Source organism: Onychostruthus taczanowskii, unplaced genomic scaffold (assembly GCF_017590055.1).
Source record: "Onychostruthus taczanowskii isolate IOZ18803 unplaced genomic scaffold, ASM1759005v1 scaffold3, whole genome shotgun sequence".
Taxonomy (NCBI): Eukaryota; Metazoa; Chordata; class Aves; order Passeriformes; family Passeridae; genus Onychostruthus; species Onychostruthus taczanowskii.
The window spans coordinates 3,056,338-3,072,903 of record NW_024500349.1 but is presented as its reverse complement, the minus strand read 5'-3'; the positions used below and the strand labels follow the sequence as shown (position 1 = coordinate 3,072,903).

Genomic DNA, 16,566 nt, shown 5'->3' with positions numbered 1-16,566 from the left:
AATCTGGCATGCCCAGATGCTTCAGTTAAAATATGCAAAATACTTGAGGAGAGACAAGGCGTAATTCATTCGTCCTTGAGCTACACATCTAATTTTGTAGACAAATAAAGACTGTAAAGCTGCTTTAAAGAAGCCAACTTAACTTTCTATTACAGAAGGTTTCAATCAAGTTGGGGGAGAGAGTTCTTGACTGGTGGCACTACATGTAATTTATTACTTAGTAATATAAACATTTGAAAAAGCTACATTTCTCAGTAGTTGCACTTGAAGTCAGGTTGTTTGCTTTCTCTCATTGGGACATTTGAACAAATTCTGCTTTTCTTTTGGATAAACTGAAAATATTTTATTGAGGTAAACTTAGAGTTTTAGGAGGATGTAGTAATAGACTAAGGGAACAACTGGAACCATTACCCTTCCCATTTTTGAGAAACTAAATAATTTGAGAAACTAAATCTCTCATTAGTTGGGTTTGGGCATGGTTGGTTGGCTGGTTTGGGGTTTTTTTCTCTTAAACTTTGAAGTAGAAGGAGACTTTTCTTTCTTTTCCTGTGTAGAATTTTTTAATTTGATGGATTTTTTTCTGAAATAATAAAAGATACTCATTTAAAAAGTAGAAAAAAAATCACAAAGTTGAACTAATTAGAAAAGTAGTAGGGAGGAGGTAAGTATTAAGTACTTAGGTGAGCATATTTGGCTCAGCACATGTTCAGGTCCTCCTCCTGTAAACAGAGCAGGAGCCATATGCCAAGCTGTCGATCTAAGAAAGGAGAGGAGGCTGAAGAAACCCACGAAGAAATACAGATAAAGGGGCAAAAGCTTAAACCAGCCACAAGTCAGAGCTGATCTCTCAGTGGTGTGTTTAGACTGGGGCTTCTCAGCTCTCTTGGGGCCAGATGAGAGCTAGAAAGCCCTTCAGGTGACATCTTGCCCTGTAACCAAACGGTGACTGGGAAAGGGGATCCGTGTGCCCTGTTCAGTTTGGGTGTTCCCGAAGAAGTTGGATGGAAGCCTGGCTTTCTCGACTGGTGAATATCACGAGCAAATATGCTATCTTTTCTGTATTTGTTTTCTTACACTTGCAACGTATTTATGTAAGAAAACATGGTATTTGAGTATTAGTTGATGTTGACAGTTTAAAGCTTTATAGTCTTTATTTGTATGCTTTACACTGGAGCTACATTTATGAAAAGGATTGTAGTACATAATGTTGGATGTTTCAATTGGAAAGTAGTGATTCTTGTTTTCAGATTTTATTGGTAAGATCTTTTTGGTTTTGAATTTTAATTTATAAACTCCAGTGTGCTTATTTTACTTATTTGAGCAAAACTTCTGTTCTTGTTAAGAAAAAAAATTAAATGGATTTCCTTGTAAACCACTGTAAAGTGATTAAAAGTGATAAGCTCTTCAAAAGGCAGTGTCTTACTGTATTTGAATAGCTTACATACTAATTGGTTTTTAAACTGTGTGCCTGGCTCACCTGTGACTTTTTGTTCATCAGCATGTTTTGCTACAAGGTAGTGTGTCGTGTAATCTGCTCACTTTCTGGTATTAGAGTATTCCCTTAATAAGTATTTTGCTACTTTGCTATTTCTTTGTGTTTTCAGTAACTTGATCAGCTTTTTGTGTTATAGTAAACTTTTTTAAAAGCTTTGTGTGATACTTGCTTGAAGAGAAGTTTGCTTTTATCTGTCTCTGAAATAAAAATTAGAACGAATTTCTGTAAATTATTTTAAGGTTCCTATGAAATTGAAAAGTGAGATCAGGTTATTTAATTGCATTTGTCCTTTGTAATGACATTTGTACCTTTACCTTTGAATGTTTTGATTTTTAGGTATCAGTCTGTGGAACAGTAACTTGCGAATATGAAACTGAAAAGGAATTAATTAACTGAGTGTTGGTTTACAGTTAAGATTTTGTTAAAGCAAAGTATGTAAATGGAAAAATAATCTGAGTCTGTCTCACATACGCAATATTAACTTGTTTTCACTAGTGATTAATTTGAAGCTTTATGTAGAATAGTGGGTAAGGCTTTGTAGAGGATGTCATTAGTAATGAAGAGGAAAACTTTCACCTTTAACAAGATTTTGTCTTCTCTACAGCTTGCCCAATTTAGGCAGCGGAAGGCACAAACTGATGGTCAAAATGGATCAAAGAAGCAGAAGAGGAAGAAGAAAACAGCAAGCATCAAAGATGAAGAATCAATACAAGATGGGATTGAAACTGATCGATCTCGAAGTGATGAAATATCCACATGCAGCAGTCGAAGGGGAGGCGCTGCTACTGCTGACTTTGCTATTATCAGGACTTTGCATAGTGGAGAAATTATCAAACATGCCCCAGCCTACACCATTGAGGTAAGTTTGTCTCAGGCTACAAACAGTCACTTTTGTGAGTGAGTGGGCGTAAAATAATCCTTCATTTTGAGAGTGGGAATAAGCAATTGAATGAGATTTTGCACACCCTTTCCTCTCTTCTTCTGTCTGACTTAGTATGTCCAGTGAAGACACCTTCTACTTGCCTGCTGGCATAATTTTTTTATTGTAGTCAGTTCCCTGTAGAGTATGGATAGTGTGTTTGTACTGCTGTACTCCTTAAATGTGCACAGATTAATTTTGTTTTATTAGCAGTTGCAAATTGAAGCGAATTTTTGATCTTTGCACTTATGGTTACACCAAAATGCAAAACTACACATCTTTCTTGTATTCATGATGTAATTTGAGTCGCTGTGGTTAATGAGGACAAGGAATGGATTTAGAAATCACTACTGAGAACTGAGTGGCTTAAGAGATTGATGAACAGCTACTCTACTTTTACTACTTAATGAAATATAATCCTAATTGCCATTGGGTGAAAGTACATGCTCTGGGAAGTTTGGAAGATGCTGTGTGACATATACTGGCCATCCAATTTAGTTCTGAGTGGACATGAATTCACGTAATGTCATTACAGATAGAAGGGACAAGAAAGACTGATATTATTTACAGAATAACTTACTCCATTTGTGAAATCAGTGATTCTAAAATGACATGAGTGGCATTCTGAGGAAGCATCTCAGTGCAGATTCCTAGCTCTGTGCAGATGAATGCAGTAATTTTTGAGAGATGTGGTACAGATGAATTGCTCTGCATTTTGACTTGCCAGTCCTGTGCTGGGATAGACCATTTGTAACCATTTTGGTTCCATTATTGAATTTCCAGCAACTGAGGACTAACTGAGAAATTACACTTTTTGAAATGTTTTCTCATTTTGGTTGAAAAAACCAAACTTACTGTGGTGGAGGGGCAGACAGACTAAATAATACATGCAAATGAAAACTTGTTACGTAATTGATCCGTTTATTTTACAGTTTTAGCCTATAATACACTAGATTATATATGTCAATAATAGATATATCAATATATCAGTACACTAGACATTTTGAACCTTGTAGTTATGTGCCTTTAACATGTGGCTTTTAATTCTTAGAAAGCTTATGTTAGGACTTCAAAACTGCAGTAACTCAATAAAATTGTCTGTTCAACAATTTTCCTGGAGGAGGTAAGAAATTTGATAACAGAATAACTATTTTCTTAGATGAAGATATGATTTCTTTGCCTTCTAGGAAAAGAGAAAGATGTATTATATGAAATGAATCAGATTATCTACAAGTAATGAGAGAGGACTGCTAGGGAAGAGAGGAGTTTAGAGACCCACTTAAACTGTTGTTTTAATAATACAATAGCCTACATAAATATGACAACTGTATGAATTAATTTCCTTGATCAAATGTATTTTGAAGTTGCAGATGGACTCTGCTAATGTATTTCCTTTGTTAGGATAAATGTCTCTAGTACAGTTGGAGAAACAGGGTAAAGTACAGAGTCATAGAATAACTTGGGTTAAAAGGGACCTTTGAGGTCGTCTAGTCTGATCCTGTGCTCAAGGAGGGTCTAATTAGATCAGGTTGGTCCTAGTGGCCTGTGTTGGCCTCTAAATGCATACAGTACAAGACATAGATGGTTTTAGAAATAGAAAAAAATATCTGCATTGCAGTTGCTAAAGATTGTATGCATAGATACATCTTAAGATGTGGTATAATTTTTCTGAGGTCTGTCTTATTCCCAAAGCAACTTATCTTTTGTTTAAATAAATAAATTTGGAGATGCACTGGTGTTTCTGGTTTGTTGGGGGGAGGTGGTTTGTTTCTTTATTTCTTTTTAAAAATTCTTTAAAAGAATAAGCATTAGAATAATGTAAATTTGTAATTTGACTCTGTTGAGTTACTTAGTGACCTTTAAACCAGTCCATAAAAAAGAAAAAAACACCCCAGTCCCAATTGGGAGGGCATTTTTCTTTGTTAAATGTGGTCTGTAGCCTCCTTACTTATATTACTTAAATAAGTAATTGGTATTTTGTAGTTGGAAGGTGATGGCTAAAGTCTTTGCAATATTAAAAAAGGAAAAACTCTGAAAGTGTTTCAGTGCATCTCATAATTTACTGGTTTTAGTTTTACAAGTGCAATGATTTGGACAGAGAGCCTGTATTACAGTAATTGGATTGGAGCTTGCTGGGTTGAAATGGCAGCCACTGTAATAGGCAGTTTCAGGCTAATCTCTGCCATGGAGAATTACAGCTTTGAGCTGTTTGCTTTTTCACCCAACATTAAGTCATTGTAGGTTGCTGTGTCAGAAGAGTGAGACAGGATTACTGGAAGCATTATGCGGGATCATTTTCTAGCTAAACTTTGATTCTACTTATTTTCTTTTATCTTTTGCTGGAACTGATATTTAGAATTGTTCTTTCTGTACCACAAAATACAGACTCAAAACATCTGACTATACTGCCTGTTTATCTAAAAATCTTGGCTGGGCTTCTCTGTGGTAGTTTTGTGGGTAGAAGTTTATCTCCCTGCAGTTCTCCTCATATGATTTTAAGTCCCCAGTGGAATTAGCATGTCCAAATACAAGTAAAAAAAGTGTTCTCTTACTCAATATGAATATCAGAAAGTGAAAGAGAGATACTCCTCTGAGAGGTTATTTCCATTGTGAAGGCAGAAGCGTTTCTTTTCAAAGAGGACAAAAGTGTTTAGAGTACAAAGTGGTTTTTTTGCAGTCATCCAGCTGCCTTTTTTGTTTTTTCCTTCTGTTTTCCTAAGGGTGAGTTCCCCTATCCCCCTGTGTTTTCTTCAGTTGCAGAAACTAATTGGAAGAACTCTGGAAGAACTATCATTGTTTAGCCATTACATTTTACATTCCATCTGAACTCAGTTGTAATCTCTAAGGTTTCCATCCACTGTCAGAGGAACAATTTACAAAATTTCTTAGAGAAGTGCCAGTTGGTATTTATTTGGGTCTCTTTTTTCATGATGAATGCTTTTTGTTTTGTTTTCACAAAGAGAGTATTTTTTGTCTTTATTCTGTTGCACCCTGATATCTTTAGGTGTTGACATCCATAGTGTCCTTTAGGTGTTGACATTCATAGTGTCCTTTTCCATATAGAGGTAAAAATAACCTAGACCACATCATAAAATGAACTGGAATCAATTAAAATATTGGGTTTAGGATTGCTTTTTTTTGTGACTTCTGCAGCTAAAAATGGAAGAAAACAAAAGTCGCTTCTAACATAGATAATTGCTGAGATCACCTTTTCTGGGAAGCCTTGAAACAATGGATTGGTGCACACTGCTTTGCAAGAATGTCGTAATACCAGAAAAGCAAAAGAAATTAACCTGTGTCACAGTAAAATTGTCCTTGAGTCACCTGGGTAATAAAAGCTATTATACAAAGCTTCTTAGAAAAGAAAAGTTCAAAGTTCTGTGATGAAGAATACCTGCTAATTGACTAAGGTTGGATTAGTAACTCGTCTTTTGGTTTTTAAAGGTCCTTTTGGTAATAGTTTTAGAATAGCTTAACTGTTAACTGAAGTAGGTGGTAAAGCTCCATGTTCCTTGTTTCATTTATCTAAGGTATTCCAGTTGTTAGTTTCTGAGATTTTGACAGACAAGGATCAGCAAGTGATTAAGAAGAAGACTCTGGATAGGATTCTTGAGAACTGATGAAGAAAAGTGAGAGAAATAAGAAAGTATGTAAGCAGTATGGAGAAACAGTGAAGATGCCTCAGTGAGAAAAGGTGTTAGTAGTGAATGTGGTAAGACATTCCTGTGATGGAAGCATGATAGCAAAGATCAACTAAGGGCTTTGACTAGAAAAGAGCTATTCTGGGATGTACAGTAAGGTGGAGGAATTGAAAAAAAAAGTGGATAAATAAATGTAGTAAAAATTAGTCCAGTCTCTTCAGATAATACAGCACCCGTTGAAACATGTTTTGAAATTGAAGAATGAAGAAAAGCAAATGTTTGGAAATAGTCTGTTCAGTAATAAAGTCAGTGCCACAAGAGAAGGGTAATAAATTCTCATCAGCATATGGTTCTGATTGAAGCCAGTCATTCTTTCTATTCACAATCTGGCCAGAAAATTGCCAGGATAACTTGCCAACTTTATTCGATTCATAAGACAACCTCTGGTATAATGCCTTCCTTTATCTCTGTAAATACTCATATATAATAGATTTACTAGCACAGAAATTACCTGTATTGGAGAATGGTCTCTGCAATTACAGGGTATTTCACTTTAGATAAAACATTTATAAAGCCATGTTACCAAAGAATAGAAACCTAATTGAATGTGTAGGTTACCACTGTTGATGGTATTTTCTGATACCATCAGAGCTTTACACACTGCAGAGTTCAGTACCTTGCTGCAGGTTATATTCAGCTTTATCTCCACTAAAATACACTCAGTTTAAATTTGATCGTAGTAAATTGGTTTGGGTCATAAATTACCAGTGAATTTGAGTTGAATGTTTTTTGATATTAGGAGCTAAGGAAGGCATGATAAGGCAACATAAAAGAATAGCCCTTCATATTCAGAATGTTCTACAAGTATTAAAGGCCCATAAAGTTCAGGATGACCTAAAGAGAGGGTTTTATGTCTGGGATATTCTGTTTACATTCTCTTTGCCTCACTTCTAGTCATGGTCTCCTTAATTAGACTTACTTGTGATCCTCTATGAATTGCTAGAAACCCATCTGAAAATGGCAAAGTTAAAATAACTTGGTCAATAATTAATCCAGCCTTTTGTAGTTACATTTTTGTGACAGTTTTCGCTGAGGTCATAAAAAAGTCAGTAGTTTCCTTCAGGTAGAATTCTGTTCCGTGAATATTCAGTCTATGCCTTCATCCCTTGCAATTCGAGTAATTTAGAACCAACTGTATGTTGTTTCTTGCAAAACATTTTATTGTCACCTGTGGATGTTTTCCAAAGAAATATGAAAATCACTTTGCAGTTTTTGTGGCAAATTTTGTGTATGAGTTCTTTTGTGAATCCTGGGGTATTGTTGGGCATCCAGCATCCAAGAACATGACTTTTGATCAGTGCTTAACTGCATACAGAAACAAGTTACTCTAAAATGGGCCTGCTGTATTCCACAGGCTGATACTCCTTTTTTTTTTTTTTCAGTATTTCCTCTGATGTATATCAACAGAACTTTAACAAATTTTCTGAGTACTGTTATCATTAAAGGCACCATCTGCAGAATTGATGGAGATAGTTGGCTATAAAGAGTCTTTGAGATGTCTCTTCAATGTATTTTACCAATCAACTACATTGTCAGTGAAGAAAATACTAAACAAGGTGTTTAAGTGTTTTGCCAGAAGAGAGTAGCTGTTTGCAGCAAGAAAATGCTGTGGGAGATAGTTCATAGAATATGTGCAAAACAGCTGTGAGGATGTAACAAACACCTGTTTCAAATTCCATGAAGCTTTGAGAGACCTGCTGAATAGCCTTCTTGGCATTATCCTGTCAAAGATTTTGTGTTGCTAAGAGTATGTAGTAAGAATTTTTTAAAATTATTTCCATTGAGACTGGACCCCTGTGGCTCAAATGAGCTGTGTAAAACCTAATTACTTTTGTTCACCAAAGAAGAATTGAAGCATACAGAACAGGTAGCTTGATAATGGAAGGAACTGTATTTGAAATAAAGTTGGTCAGGTCTTACTTAGGAAGTAACATAGCTGCTTGGAGGGCAAGATGACTGCCTGTAAAATGTTGACTATTTGTAATGTTACAGATTCTGATAGTGAAAGAATAACATGAAGTCTTAAAGTCTGGAGTGTAATGTGTGAGCTCATAGGATTTAATTCTCTTTAACTGGTTTTTTAGCAGGATTTGGATGATCCCCTTAGCACAGGAGACAGTGCATTTAACTGGAGTTCTTTTGGCCATCTTTCTGTCCTTAAAAATCATAGAATCCCTTGGCAAAACTACTTTGTTTTAACATGCAAAGATGCAGGACTGAAGTTGACAGTTTAGAAAGATTATTTATGCTGCTAACAGATATTGTACACCTAAACTGATGGAGCACTATGTGGTTTTGACAGTTTTGTAACAAAAAGAAAAATTAGGCATTTTTTTAAAATTTTATTTTAGATTGGTATGCAGAAGGGACCAGCAATATATAAAAGTTTAAAAAATATCATATCTGGCAAAATTGCCATAATAAAACAAGAGAATTATTTTCAATTATCAACTTCCTATGAGAATTAATATTTTCTCACTCCAGCCTAAGCTTCAACCTACAAATTGTTTGCCTTTTTCTATAATGATCTACTAGGTTTATCTGTCTGTAGTTTGTCTGAGGATGTGCAAATTAATTTTTCATCTTCCTTATGAACAAGAGGCTGTTTTTATAATTTAAAAACATTAAAAGGAAAACTATTGAAGAAGTGGGACTACTTGTTCCTGTTTTTTGCATGTTGGAGAAGTGCCTATATTTCATGCTGTATATAAAGATTTCTTGAAGAGTTCTTAGATCTAGCTATATATATACACATTTATAGTAACTCTTCTGAGCTTCTATAGGAATGCTTCTAATCATTCTTTGTGAAGACTCCTGAATTGGAACCATGAAAAACTGAGAGAAGATAACAACTATATATTTGTTATCTCTGTTATGAAAAAAAAAAAAAAAAAAAAAAAGTGGTTTTCTCTGATTTTATTTCTTCCAGAGGATTTTGTCCTAGACCAAGGACATAGACTACAAACAAGATTTGTATTTCATACATATTTGTATTTCATAGCAGAAACACTTTTGTCACCCTAGAGTTTTAAAACATAATTTTGATTTCTCTTTTAGTTAGTGTCTTATTTTTGAGGTGGACCTGGGTTTATTTTTTAAAATTATATGCACTGTATGCATTTTAACTTCCAAATAAACATTTTAAGGTAATATTGTGCACTCTGTACATTAAACAATACCCTTTGCTTAGGTTAATTATATTCTCTAGCTGCATATTGGATTCAAAATATGTTGAATCAATGTTGTTAGGATTGTAAAAACTGCAGAACTTCAGGAGGTCTGAGTGGTAGATTACTTTGAAAAAAACAAAACAAAACACAGTTGACATTCCAAATTTTATCTATGTCTACTGATTCAAAACATGCCATGTTCCTTTGAAAATAAGCCTGATAGAACTCAATATAAAATGGACACATTTAATGTGAGGCTGACTAACTTGTTAAGTGAATTTTGGACAAGCTCTATTATGTGCATGTAATTTTTGCCAAAGCAGTTCTAACTCACGGTGACACTTCTCAAGTTTTCAGGTTTTTCTTTCAAGTGCACTTATTCCATGATAGTGCACCTTATACAATATTTTATATATATATATAATGTATGCTATTATAAATATATAATTCGCATATTTTTCCAACAAACATTTTGATTCTCAAACTTCATACAGTTTATGTAGTTCATCATGATACACTGTGTTTCATTTAGGCATCTGCCATGGCACATCTATGCTCAGTTTGTTAAGGCTTTGTTCCATTAATTCCTCTGCTTCATTAGATCACAAGATTTGAGTCTTTGTCCACTTATTTTCCCTTGGTTTCCATGGAAGCTGAAGGATGAGTGTTTGTTTTAAAATACTAGTCAGCATCAAAAGTCTTGCATGTATGATAATTATGTTCTATACAAGATTGTGTTATTAAGCCAGCAAAGTTCCTAATTAGGTAAAATAGATATAGCAGAGACAAATTCTTTTCATAGTACTTCTTAGTTCTTTTTAAAAAAATAAAAATAAATCCCAGAAAAGTAGGTTTAATTTTCAACATATTGTTTTGTACCTGTAGTTATGTGAAGATTTTAGCAGGTGATTATAGCGTTTCTGTGATCATAGTTCAACAGCAAAATGACTTTGTTAAAGCTGGGATTTCAAGCAAGTGAAGGTGACCATAGCTGTACATAAACTCGTATTAAATTCACATACACCTTGGTGTTTTCAAATACTGTAAAATGTCTTCTTTAGTATTTTTAGAGTGCCATCATTGTAAATATTTTAATATTTTATTTTAGCCGGAAAGTGAAATTTCCACCACAGTAGAAGATTACAGTTCTGAGGTAAGACTGAAGTAATGCTTTTCCTAGCTTTTCTTTCAACCTTTTCTGTTACATGTCTGCTGCAATGCTGTGCATAGTTTGTCAGAAGGAGAAGGAAAGAAAGAGCAGACGTGATATTATGGACAAATCTTTTGCATGTTATTACTGGTATGATGAATGTACCATTAAAGCAAGCATTATGTCAACTCCATAATGGCATGGCTGCTGTAATAAATAATGCAGTATATACGTGAACTGTTGTAGCAGTATCATCCTTAAGGTCACATTAATGCTTTGTATTGCCAGGGAAGTATTGGCTGTGTGTAATCTCTACTAATTTTCTGTGATAGACTATTTAACAAGTCAATTACATTTTAATGAGTTTCAAAGCAGCCTCAGTGACTGGCTGAGTGTCAGTCTGCTGGTGGGAGATGATGAGTGATTACCTGTGCATCATTTGTTGTTTAGCTGGTTTGCTTTCTTTCACTTATTAAGCTGACTGTATCTCATCCCATGAATTTCACTTGCTTTTGCCCTTCCAGTTCTCTCTTCCCCCCTGCTGGTGGGGGAGTGAGTGAATGGAGCAGGGGCTTAACTGCTAGCCAGAGTCAGCCCACACATTGGCATCTACAGCTCTTCTCTGTCACATTGAAGGGTAGTTGTGTGTGTGGAATTTGGGTCCTGTCAGATAAAACAGTTATGTTTGTAAGGAGTAAACTACCTCATGCATAAATGTTGGTCGAGAACATGCCAGCAGGAAATAGCCATGGAACATCTGAATACAGTAGGAATTGGTTTTAGTTTGAAAGTCTAATTTTTCACGTCTCAAAAACAATCACTTTGTGTAGGGACAGTCTGGGTTTTATTTTGCAGTTCTCTTTTGCTAAACAGTTTAGAATAAACACACCCAGAATCTTAAGCTGGCAACAAGTAAGAAGAGATGAAGTAAATCAAATTAATCTCATTGCTGTTTGCCATCAAGAGTGTGGCAGACATACTTTTGAAGAACTGCCATGACTGTAGTGCACCTTTTTAGAATATGCATCGCCATGGTATGTGACTACTTTTAAATGGAATTTGCAGTATGTGAAGAATGAACCCTTGAAAACAGTTGACAATGTCATTGATATTCATGTATTTTGACACGTGAGACATTACATATATAATGAAGTATGGATGAAATTCTGATCACTTCTAAGGTGGTAGGAAGCAGTGCTGGAGACTGATTGCAAAAGCTGAAGAAAACATGTCTTTGCACAGGGCAACAAGACACAGAAAACATCTGGTATAATGCCTCATGGTTATTGTGGCTGTGTTCTGATTTTAGTGTTTTGGGTTTCAGTTTCAGTTGAATTTAAAGCTCTCATTTTAACATGAAGTTTCACATCTAAATACTTCATTCTTCAAAGATTTCGACAGATAACCTGCAGAGGATATTAGGGAGCAAATTTTCAGACACTGAGTACAGAGAAGAGTAGAATTGCTGAATAGGAAGAATAGGAATAGGAAGAATAAGAATATCTGAATATTCCTTAAAAAAATTACAGATTTCCTAAAAAATGCAGTGGCAGATGTATTTCTAGGCAGTTCTTATTCCTGCAAAAAGACTTTTTACCTTGCTGAGAGTTATTTTCTAAGACATAAATATGCAGCACATAACTCATGAATACTAGCATGATACTGGCTCTGGTGAACAGCAAGCTCAAGCAGTCAGATTTGTCATCTTTTCTAATAAACTCTTCTTATTTCCAGTTCATTACAATTAGTTGGTATCTGAAATGGGGAGACATCACATTCAGGAATGCAGATATTTTAAGAGCTGATTTTTCAATATGTTTCATATCAGCTGTAATGTTACTTTTTACTCTGCTTCCATTCATGGACACACTGTAAGTAAAATGATCTGTAGCCTTTTCAGTTGAAGGTGATAATAAATTTAATTTTGTCTGCAGTAGCATAATTATGCAGATATATAAAATATTGAGATTATGGTTTATTTCAAATACGTTATTTCCTTTTCAGAACTCTAAGAAAACCCGTATTTGAAGAGACATAGGCCTGGTCATCCATCTTTTTCCTTATAGATTAAACATCTGTGTTCTTTTTAGTGGTTTTGCCAGAAATTAAGTTGAATTGAAGTTGTCATGCTTCAAATTCAAATAGGTCGTAAATAGTTTGTTTTGTTGTTGTTGATAAATTAAATCAGATGGTGTTAATTCTTCAGCCCCTTCTCTTGAGGAATTGATAAAACTAAGTGATAAGGTATTTCCCTCTTTAGGAGACTTACCTAATAAGGCAATACAGTTAACTAGACAAAACTGAATGTATGTTTATATAAGAATTCTTGTATTGAAGGAAATTTATTGTAAATACTGTCTTTTGTTCAGTTTTCCTCAGCCACCTTTCTAATACCTACACTATCAAGGTACAAGTTGACTGAAGACTGGGAAATCCTTCATATGTCCGGCTTGTCTTTTGGGACAAGTTCCTCAGTGTGAGCAGCAATGACACCTACCTGCATAGTCTTAAATTATGATGGTGGTTAGCTATTTAAGGTTATGGTTTGAACTCAGAACTAAGGGAAGTTAGGCTTTTCCTTACAGTTGGAATTTTGAGGGGTTTTATAACTCTGTAAGGTAAAGTTGCCCCCATACGTTTTCCATATGCCTCAGTTTTATGGTATAACTGAAAAGCTGTTCCATCTGATTTTTTCTCTTCTTGGCTCTCTTTCCAAAATGCAAAGTATATCTCTGAAAAAATGATTAATACGAAGTCTAGGAAGTTGTCTGTTTTTATAAATTTTAGTGAAATTCTATATCTCAACCTTAACTACTGCATAAAGAATTAATATAGTAATCATCTATAATCTATATAATAACTATTCTGTTATTATACAGAAAAATATATTAAGCCATGATACTTTAAAAAGTCATCAATGATTCTCCTTTAGAAGTTATTAACCTCAGTTAGAGGATTGCAACTATTTTCATCACAATCTGAAAATGGCTTTTGTTTATGGAGTATAAATCCTCTCCCACAAAACCCCCCAAATATGCTGAAATTCATTTTCCCAAGGTAACCTAATTGCTAATTTTAGCTAAGTTTCATATAGTCAGTTGTGACATAACTAGAAAATTCAGAAGAGGCTAAGAACATTGACAAGCGGTGATAGAAATCTAAATATTAATTTTTAGGAAGGATTAAGGTGTCTATAATATACAAAAAAAGGTGCAGGAGGAAAGAAAACTTGAGGTAAAATTGTTAATATGTTCCAGATACTTCTGTATGTTTCTACTACCAAATCAAATAAATCTTTTAAGCAGAACAGTATGTATTGATTTATGCTGAGCGTGAATTTATTATTTATAGGGGGAAATCTCTGTAATAATAGTATTAACTTTGTAAATAGCTACATGTTGCATATTACTACTGCTATTTTTGAGATACAATTTCAGGTCTTCTGAGGTCTAAGGAACATTAGATATGGTACAGTGATTTCATAAATGTAATCCTGACCTCTGGTGGCATTTGTCATGAATCACTGCCTTTATCCAGTGGTGGAAGTTGGTTTTCCTTGTGTTTCTCAGAAAGAAGATTCCTTTCATTTGCCTTAAGCCTATGTATTAACTGATGCAGTAGAAATGAAACCTTTATTTTTATCTATTAGACTACAGATTATATTTTACTTTATAATACTAAATAATATTTCTGTGAATTATTTTGAAAATGCAAGGAAGGAAGAACAATCAGACATAATGTCCTTTGAGACTTCCATAACCTTCACTTGTTTCGTATTGTTTGTTCACCAAAACTGTGACTGCTGAGTAATGTATTGTAAAATTAAATCTATTCTTATTTTGTGATTATTTGTTCATGCGATTTTATCCAGAGCTCTTGTTACTTCTTGGTTCCATTATGTTAAAATGGTATGTGGTTTGATTCTTTCAATGTTTAATTGTTTCCTGGGGTATGTAACTAAGCACATCATAAGTAATTAATGCATAAGAATGTTTCAGTTTTAAAGGTCAACTGCAAAGCTTTTAAAGAAGAAATTATAAGAATCTACATGAAGAGCATTTATAGACTTGCACAAGATATCTAAATGGGTAAATCACTGGGACCATAAGTCAAAACACAGGAGTCCTGCAGGCCTGGTTTAGCCATCTACTGACACTCAAGTTGGCATCTGAACTACTGAATTCATATATTTCAGATGAGTGGAAAATTAATTTTAAATTAAGATGTTTTGAAGGTAGTTACTCATTGCCAACTGTTTGTCTGCTCTTACACAGCAGAATTTGTCATGCTAGGGGTTGCCAGGCTGCTCCCAAGGTTTCCCTCAACACAGCACCCTGCTGTGGCTGTCTGGCTGGGGTTTTTTTCACAGATTGCAGTGCAATTTGTTGCCTTGTCATGTTTCCACTTGCACTTTGCCAGGAGACATTTGAAAGAAGAAGGTGTCAGATGAGAAAATCATGGACTACCATGTTACTGTGTGGATCACTTGTGTGATGTCGAAGAGTTACACTCCCATGAAATTGAGCGATTTCTGATGTTCCACACAGTTGATTTGATGTGTGTAGCAAAATCTCTAAGTTAAAGGTCTTTTGTAGAATTTTCAGCTGCTGAGCAGTCTGGAACAGCTAATGAGATAAGACTTTTGTGCCTTTCCCGTTAGCTCTTGTTATAGTGTCTTTGATAGTCGCACATAGCCATGATTCATGGGAGAAATGTATCCACTGTGGTAGATTACAGTGATTGTACACTGCATCTTTATCAATTGAGCCTGAGTAAAATGGGAGTTGCACAGGGGAAAGGAAGGATTTCATAGTAGTTTCTATTAAACTACTAGTGTTGTTAATCTGGGACATGTGCCAAAATCAGAATAAAGATATTGGTGCCAGGCGCTGTGAAGACATTTGTGTGTCTGAAAGTAGAGCAAACATCTGGCAATACACAAATGATACACAGTGCCTCTATGAGTTGCCTGGACTGCTGTTTGCTGCAGTTTTCTTTATTCCTTCTAAACTAAGGTAGTGATCTCTGACTGGGAAAATCAGAAATTTAAAGGGCACTGTATCAACTCTGCAACTTCTCTAATGCAGATTTATTCATTCGCCTAATACAAATTCAATGACTGTATTGATCCCATTTATAACAGTGCACTTATTGATTTGCTCAGGCGTGATAGTTATTTGTAAGTAAGCCCTGATCTAGGCTGTGGCAGACATCTGAGCAGCACTGCTTCTTTTTTGATTTAAAGGTAATATTTGGATCTGAAATACTATGCTACCTTTCCATTTCTAGTACCATTATTTTTTGTTTCAGACTCTGATGTAATAATGATCTCTGAGGAGAAATGCAGCTTTTCTTGCTTTCTCATTTTTGAACATGCTTTTAAAACAGCATGTTTTAAAAGCATGTCTGTCTGTTTGATTGTTACTCATGTGTACACAGCATGCTCTTTCCATTTGGATTTTTTTTTTACCTATAACTGCTGCTTTGGCTTGTACTTGCTTTTTGGAGATTTTCTGGCTTTGGTTTGTGCAGTCAGTAGAACCAAAATTCTCATAGAAGCTGAAAAGGCTTGCAGTCTTAGGTGAGTGAAAGAAAATTTGTTTTCAAATGTCTTATGTCAAATGTATAATTTCTTTTCTTTTTTTAATTTCATGAAATTCCTTCAAATTGAGAATTAAAGTCTATGGTACTGCCTTTCATCCCCTATCAAGAGATAGATGACTTTCAGAAAGACTAAATCTTGTGGTGTATGGAAATCTTTCAGAAAGCATAACTATGTTTAATAATATATAAAAATACTAAAGTTGTAATTTAAAATGCAGTAGTGCTGTATTTTAATGATTTAAAAGATAAAGCTTTGCATTGACCTTTAAATCTGAATTCCTTTGTTTTCTCTAGATGTTGATTGATAATGAGGTTTTTGTTTTTTGACAGTAGTATTTATTTTTGCAATTTTGGGTGTTTTACCTGTTATCTATGCTTACTTTGATGCAATTTGCCATATAGAAAGCTATTTTGTATTTCAAATGAAATAACTTTTTGTAGCATAACAATTCTCGTGGGTCTGCAGAAATTGCCATATAAGATTCAAGTAAGTGGAAAACAAAAATCAAGCATTATTTCAAATAATG

General features: G+C 34.6%; 1 protein-coding gene across 5 annotated transcripts in view; it reads left to right on the top strand.

Annotated features, from left to right (window-relative positions):
- The window catches only part of AKAP9 (A-kinase anchoring protein 9), a 105,110-nt gene that overhangs the window by 22,427 nt on the left and 66,117 nt on the right, over positions 1-16,566 (top strand). For 4 of the 5 annotated variants that reach the window (XM_041408320.1, XM_041408319.1, XM_041408322.1 and 1 more), the window contains exons 2-3: positions 2,100-2,354; positions 10,394-10,438. In XM_041408320.1, the coding sequence (XP_041264254.1) occupies positions 2,100-2,354; positions 10,394-10,438 (300 nt within the window). The remainder of the gene's footprint in view (positions 1-2,099; positions 2,355-10,393; positions 10,439-16,566) is intronic. The other variant, XM_041408321.1, reaches the window with a different exon arrangement.